The sequence below is a fragment of the Leptinotarsa decemlineata genome, unplaced genomic scaffold (assembly GCF_025532065.1).
Source record: "Leptinotarsa decemlineata unplaced genomic scaffold, Ldec_3_MD MMD2_tig00026374_RagTag_RagTag, whole genome shotgun sequence".
Classification (NCBI taxonomy): domain Eukaryota; kingdom Metazoa; phylum Arthropoda; class Insecta; order Coleoptera; family Chrysomelidae; genus Leptinotarsa; species Leptinotarsa decemlineata.
This window is the reverse complement of record NW_027412710.1, coordinates 1,878,007-1,885,403: the sequence shown is the minus strand read 5'-3', so window position 1 is coordinate 1,885,403 and position 7,397 is coordinate 1,878,007. Positions and strand designations below refer to the sequence as shown.

Sequence of the window (7,397 nt, the reverse complement as noted above, 5' to 3'; positions counted from 1 at the left end):
ATATTTGGTAACTGATATAATAACAGCAATCTTCACACCTGTTTTCTTGAGAAATGTTCCTGAACCTTGCAATTTGAAGACACATTCAACAAATAATATTTCAGTATGACACAAATACTCTTTTATATAAAATCCAGTGCTATATTTCATAACAGATATAAAATGTAACCATTGAACACTTCACCTCTGCTTTCATGAGAAAATTCAATAAACATTGCGTTTTGAAGATAGAATCAACAGGAGGTATGAGGCATATATTCCTTCCCACGAGATCCATTGTTATATTTGGTAACTGATATAATAACAGCAATCTTCACACCTGTTTTCTTGAGAAATGTTCCTGAACCTTGCAATTTGAAGACACATTCAACAAATAATATTTCAGTATGACACAAATACTCTTTTATATAAAATCCAGTGCTATATTTCATAACAGATATAAAATGTAACCATTGAACACTTCACCTCTGCTTTCATGAGAAAATTCAATAAACATTGCGTTTTGAAGATAGAATCAACAGGAGGTATGGGGCATATATTCCTTCCCACGAGATCCATTGTTATATTTGGTAACTGATATAATAACAGCCATCTTCACACCTGTTTTCTTGAGAAATGTTCCTGAACCTTGCAATTTGAAGACACATTCAACAAATAATATTTCAGTATGACACAAATACTCTTTTATATAAAATCCAGTGCTATATTTCATAACAGATATGAAATATAAACATTGAACACAACATCTGCTTTCCTGAGTAAAATTCAATAAACCTTATGATTTAAAGACACGTTCAATGAATAATATTTCAGAATGACAAAAATATGCCTTTTTATAAGACCCAGTGTTATATAACAGATAGGAAATAAAAATATCAAAACCTCTCATCTGCTTTTCTGAAAAAATGCAATATATCTTGCGATTTAAAGACAAACTCAACAAATAATATTGCAGTATGAGGCACATTTTTCATTTTATAAAATCCAGTGCTATAATTCGTAACAGATATAAAATATAAGCATTGAACAGCTTACCTGAGAAAATTCAATAAACCTTACAATTTGACAGATTCAACAAATAATATTTCAGTATGACACAAATATTCCTTCACATAAGATCCAGTGATATAAAATATCGTCGCCTTGGTGGTGAAAAGAGCTAAGCCACATTTTTGGACAAATTGAGTTAACAACAACACATCAATCGAAAAACGTTGAAAAATACTGTGGTGAAGAGAGTTAACGGATACTTTAGTTGTAACCTTGAATTCCACTAAAGTGTGAAAGAAGCTAAATGAAAATACGCATATTTCCTGCAGTGGTGAAACTTCCTCAAGCGGCATACATTTCTTCACCAATACAATCCCCAACCAATTACGAATTTTCTTTTGTGGTGAACAGAGCTAAGCCGCATAGTAACAGTCCGTGACCACCGTGGATCCCCACATACGCCACACTTGTGTTTGTTGTTATATATTCAGTTTGTTTAGAGTTGTCAATACAATGGCATACAATTCACGTGGCAAATTGTTGGTTCAACTGTGTTTGAAGGGTACTATTAGCAGCGAGAATAATACCCTCGGTAAGTATTTATTATTTCTCATATTATTTTCATCTTTCAAGATGATAAGTTAATAATGAAGTATCATAACCTAAAATGATAATAATAGGTTGTTGAAGAATGAAAATACGTCTTTACGTTCTACTAAATGTTTTTATCAAATATGATTAATTTCGATTTTTCATCTTTACTTATAATTAAGAAAATTCAATTGGTAGACAGGAAAAAATTATTTTTCGGGTTGACAAACAGCTAGGTCAAAGGATTGAACTCAACTTCAACAAGGACTGAAAGTAGTCTTATTTAATTTAGTAGAATGTAAAGACGTATTTTCATTCACAAACAACTTTTTATTGAGTTAGTTTTACTTCTCAAGAACGATAACCTACCATTCTAAAGTGATAAATCAATTACGTTATCGACAGGTCGCAATGGTAAAACAGATAACACAGCTGAATGTGACAGACAAAAAACGATTCAGAATACACCAGCCTTAAAAAACGGAGATGGACATTCAACATGTGAGGCAGAGGAGCCTCCCACTTCAAGAAACAAAAATGGAATGGAAGAGATGGGAACAGTTTCTCACAACGATATTGATAAAAGCAACAATGAGAGAGAATGTGAGGAATCTCTAGATTCACGAAGTAAAATCAGTGGTAAATACCGATGTTATCTATCTAGAATCAATGATTATAATCTTAATAACAACCTATCATATTATGCTGATTATGGTTTGCAAACTTCTATTATGATTAAAATTAATTTTCCCATAGAGAAACAAAACATTTTCAGTACGTCCAATGCAAAATACGCGAATTATTAATTTTGTAAGACTTTTAGGGTAAAAAAAATGCATTTTCATATAGAGAGAAAATGCATTCCAAGCAACCAAAGGATGCGTCAATTTTTTCTTGTCCTAAGAGTTTTATAAAATTATTAACGCACGTATTTTTCATTGGACATCATGAAAATGTTTTGTCAGAGTTATTATAAAAATAAGAGAGGTCCTTGATTAGAATAAGCATAATTTATTTTACAATGTTGATATCAAACAATGTTGAGTCATAAATTTGTCTTTGTATCATATGTATGTATATGTAGGGAACCACATTTTTGTAAAAACAGTCCATCTGTTGTTAAGTTCTGATAAGGATTTTTTTTAGATTCAAGTTATGAAGATCCCTTTGCAGCTTCTGACTCTAATGAAGATCCCAACTACATTGAATCACACTCAACTTCCGATTCTTCGGAAAATGAGGTTATAGAACGTCATAGAAGAAAAAAGAAAAAAAGCAATGCTCTGAAGATTGTGAAGAAAAATAACCAAAGTGGTGAAGTAGAAGAAAATGAACGATCAAGAAGTGAAGTAGAAGAAAATAAACTAACAAGAAAGCGGAAACGTTTGACACAAACTTGGAAAAGAAATAAACAACGACACCTTAGGCTTGAAGGTAAAGAACACTTATCTCAAAAAGGAAATATTGTGAGAGGTAAAGCCTCTCAGTAATGTGTAAATGTCATTACAACTGTAATGAAAAATTTAGCTTGCACGAAAGAGAACAAATTTTTCATGACTATTTATCCCTTAAAGATGAAATATCAAGGTGGAGCTTTATCAGCAAGTGTGTTTCAAAGAATATGCCGAAGAGGCGGTATGCAATAGTTGATGAAACTAATGCTTCCTCACGAAGAAAATATACCCTGGTATACTCTTTGACATCTTCAAAAGGAAAACAACAAGTTTGCAAAAATTTTTTTTCTCGGCACTTTAGATATTTCTGGGAAAAAAATCGAAACTGTGATGAAAAAAACCCTAGATACTGGAGTTGTAGAAGAAGACAAAAGAGGTTTCAACCCAGCCCCAAATAAAATTTCAGAAAACCGAAGAGAGATTGTACGAAGTCACATAAATTCAATTCAAGTAATTGAATCACACTATTGTAGGACTGATTCTAAAAGGATGTACCTCCCTTCTGGGTTATCAGAAAATCGCTTGTATCAAGATTACCTGAAATATTGCGAGGAGCACAACGAGACACCAGTCACTTCTTCTTTCTACAAGCATATTTTCACTACAGAATATAATTATGGTTTCCACAGACCCAAGAAAGATCAATGCGATTATTGCACTCAGTTCAAAAATAAATCAGAGGAAGAAAAATTAAAGAGTCAACATGATTTTGAATTACATATTTTAAGAAAAGAAGAAGCCCGAAATCACAAAAAAGAAGACAAAGAAAGGGCTCGTAATGATACAAGCTTCAGGTCATACACCATGGATTTGGAAAAAATCTTACTTACTCCTCAGCTTGGAATTGGGCAATTGTACTACAAAAAAAAATTGAAAACATACAATTTTACAGTCTATACACTTGCAGGTGGCACTGTCTCAAATTTCATGTGGCACGAAACGGATGGGACTAAAGGAGCATCAGAAGTAGCTACCTGTTTGTGGCAGCTACTTTCTGATTTACCTCCTGCAGTAACTGAAGTGACATTTTATTCTGACACCGCTTCTGGGCAGAATCGAAATACGATTTTGTCTGCAATGTTTCTAAAAGCTTTATCTTTATCAGATAACTTAAAAATTATCAATCAAAAGTTTATGGAGTCTGGACATTCAGAAATGGAATGTGACAGTGTCCATTCTACTATTGAAAATAGAGGAAGAAAAATAGATATATTCATTCCAGACCAGTGTTATACAGTGGCAAGAACTGCCAAACTGAGTAATCCTCCGTACACTGTGAAGGAAATGGATTACACTAAATTCCTAGATTTTAAAACATATAGCAAACAATTAATAACGAACAGAAATAAAAATGTAGATGGCAATATTATGAGGTGGCTGGATGTTAAGTGGCTACAGTTTAAAAAAGATTCACCATTGTATATTTATTATAAAAACCAGTTAAGTGAAAACGATTTTCAACAATTATGCATTAGGAGGCCAACCCGGAAAAAATTTACTGCAAATAATGTTGACCAACTATACCACTCTCGCCTTTCAATTGATGAAAAAAAATTAAAAGATCTATTATTTCTTTGTAACACAAATAAAATACCGTCCGTCTACCATAAATTTTACCAAAACCTGCAAACTTCTGGGAGCACCAACTCTGACTCTGATGAATTTGAGTAGATATAATCATTTTGCATGTTCCTTGATATATTTTTTTTTAATATTTTTTGTACATGATATAATTATAAATTTGAAAAATTAATTTTAATGTCAATATGATAATCATTTAAATAAAGTTCAAGTTGTAATTGTTTATTATTGATGCCTTTTGAGAGTTTAAGACCATAATGACCATACTAATGCCCTACCAAATTGGTGGGGTGGCTGGTATTATAATAATAGTTTAATTTTATCACTTAGCTCTTTTCACATGCATGAACATATTATGTGATATTAGTTATATTAGGGTGGTGAAAGAAGCTAAGTGTTAATTATCTTATTATCACCAGTGACAATTAGTTTTTTACATTTTTTCATATTGTCAGTTTCATAGAAGACAGCCTTCATATATGAGAGCAAGCTTTCATGAAATTAGGGTAAATAAATAAATAAATACGAAGGAACAAGTGTTAAGTAAAACTTTACAGTCCATTTTCTACAAACAGCTGTTGTGTGGCTTGGCTCACTTCTCCTCCAAGACGACGATATGAGCATTGAACACTGCACATCTGCTTTTCTCATAAAATTCAATAAACGTTGAAATTTGATTCCATTTTATAAGATCCAGTGCTATATTTCATAACAGATATAAAATGTAAGCATTGAACACTTCACCTGTGCTTCCATGAGAAAATTCAATAAACATTGCATTTTGAAGATAGAATCAACAAATAATATTGCAATATGAGGCATATATTCCTTCCCATGAGATCCATAGTTATATTTGGTAACTGATATAATAACATAGCAATCTTCACACCTGCTTTCTTGATAAATGTTTCTGAATTTGTCGATGTGAAGACACATTCAACAAATAATATTTCAGTATGACACAAATATTCTTTTATATAAAATCCAGTGCAATATTTTTCAACAGCGTTGAAACAGCTCACATCTGCTTTCCAGATAAAATTCAATTCCACAGGAGGTGTGCGTTTGAACAGTGTCGTTAAAACACGAATTTTGTCTGGAGAATATTTGTATTTTTCACGTATAGTATTTTGTAAATAATAAGTTGTAAATATCGAAAATTGAATTTACAAAGCATCTAACCAGTGTGCGGTCGGAAGTAAGTGCTCAAGTGAATTAGCGGATCTCCATAAATATGTCTTATAAGTATTGTAAAACCAAATCAATTAATTACTATATATGCAGACATGTTCAGGTATTTATCATAAGAGTTGCTTGACAAGAATTAAAGGAAAAGTTCGCTTTTTGAAAGATAATATAATTAACTGCTGCAAAGACGATTCTGATTCAGATATAAATACCTTAAAAAATTGAAAGACGAGCATGCATTATTTATTCAAGAGGCACTGAAAACAGTACAAGATATGAACCTTATGATAGACCAACAAAAACTAATCATATGCGAATTAAAAGAAAAAATTAGTGGACTGCAGAAGAATCTTCACAAAACCTATATAACGACAAAAAACTGCTACACAAATAAATGAAGAAACCGTACTTTAAAATACATATACAACTGATTCGTAAGAGAATATCCCAGTGGCGTATAAACATACTTTCACACAAACTGATCATGAGTAAACCTTGCGATAAGAAGACTTCAAAAAATATTTCAATATGAAGCAAATATTCCTTTTTATGAGATCCAGTGTAATATTTCATAACAGATATGAAATAAAACCTTTCTCGTCTGCTTTCCTGAAAAAATTCAATAAACCTTGCGATTTGAAGACAGATTCAACAAATAATATTTCAGTACGAGGCACATATTTCATTTCATAAAATCCAGTGCTATAATTCATAACAGATATAAAATATAAGCATTGAATACTTCCCATCTGCTTTCAAGAGAAAATTCAATAAACCCTGCAACTTGAAGACATATTCAACAAATAATATTTCAGTATAAGGCACATATTTCATTTTATAAGATCCAGTGCTATAATTCATAACAGATATAAAATATAAACATTGAACACAACATCTACTTTCCAGTAGACCTTGAGATTTGATTTCATTTTATGAGATTCAGTGTTATATTTCATAGGATATAATCATTGAACACTCAACATCTGCTTTCCTGAGAAAATTCAATAAACCGTACAATTTGAAGACAGATTCACCAAATAATAATTCAGTATAAGGCACATATTTCATTTTATAAGATCCAGTGCTATAATTCATAACAGATATAAAATATAAGCATTGGACACTACATCTTCTTTCCTGAGAAAATTCAATAAATGTCTAGATTTGATTCAATTTTATAAGATCTAGTGCTATATTTCATGAGAAAATTCAATTATCCTTGCAATTTGAAGACATATTCAACAAACAATATTTCAATATTTCAGCATGAGGCACATATTCCTTCTCATGAGACCCAGTGTTATATTTCGTAACTGATATAATGAAGTAGCAATCTTCACACCTGTTTTCTTGATAAATGTTTCTGAATTTGTCGATGTGAAGACACATTCAACAAATAATATTTCAGTATGACACAAATATTCCTTTATCCAGTGCTATATTTCTCAACAGATATAAAATATAAGCATTGAAACAGCTCACATCTGCTTACCACAGAAAATTCAATAAACCTTGTATTTCAAAGACACATTCAACGAAAAATATTTCACTATGACGAAAATATTCCTTTTTATAAGACCCAGTGTTATATTA

The 7,397-nt window shown here is 31.4% G+C and overlaps 1 protein-coding gene across 3 annotated transcripts; it reads left to right on the top strand.

Moving 5' to 3' along the window:
- The first annotated feature begins 1,234 nt into the window (after positions 1–1,234).
- LOC141486794 (uncharacterized) lies at positions 1,235–4,795 on the top strand. 3 transcript variants are annotated; one of them, XM_074185354.1, is made up of 3 exons: positions 1,235–1,582; positions 1,987–2,220; positions 2,728–4,795. In XM_074185354.1, exon 3 carries the CDS (start codon positions 3,366–3,368, stop codon positions 4,704–4,706), a length of 1,341 nt encoding a protein of 446 aa, XP_074041455.1. In that variant the 5' UTR covers positions 1,235–1,582; positions 1,987–2,220; positions 2,728–3,365; the 3' UTR covers positions 4,707–4,795. The 3 variants fall into 3 exon arrangements, with proteins under 3 accessions (XP_074041455.1, XP_074041457.1, XP_074041456.1); XM_074185356.1 differs by having other exon boundaries at positions 2,728–4,513; XM_074185355.1 differs by lacking the exon at positions 1,987–2,220.
- Positions 4,796–7,397: the final 2,602 nt, after the last annotated feature.

What these genes read in the sequence shown, in the direction of transcription:
- LOC141486794 (XM_074185355.1), top strand. Translation starts at nt 3,366, where the DNA reads ATGAAAAAAACCCTAGATACTGGAGTTGTAGAAGAAGACAAAAGAGGT.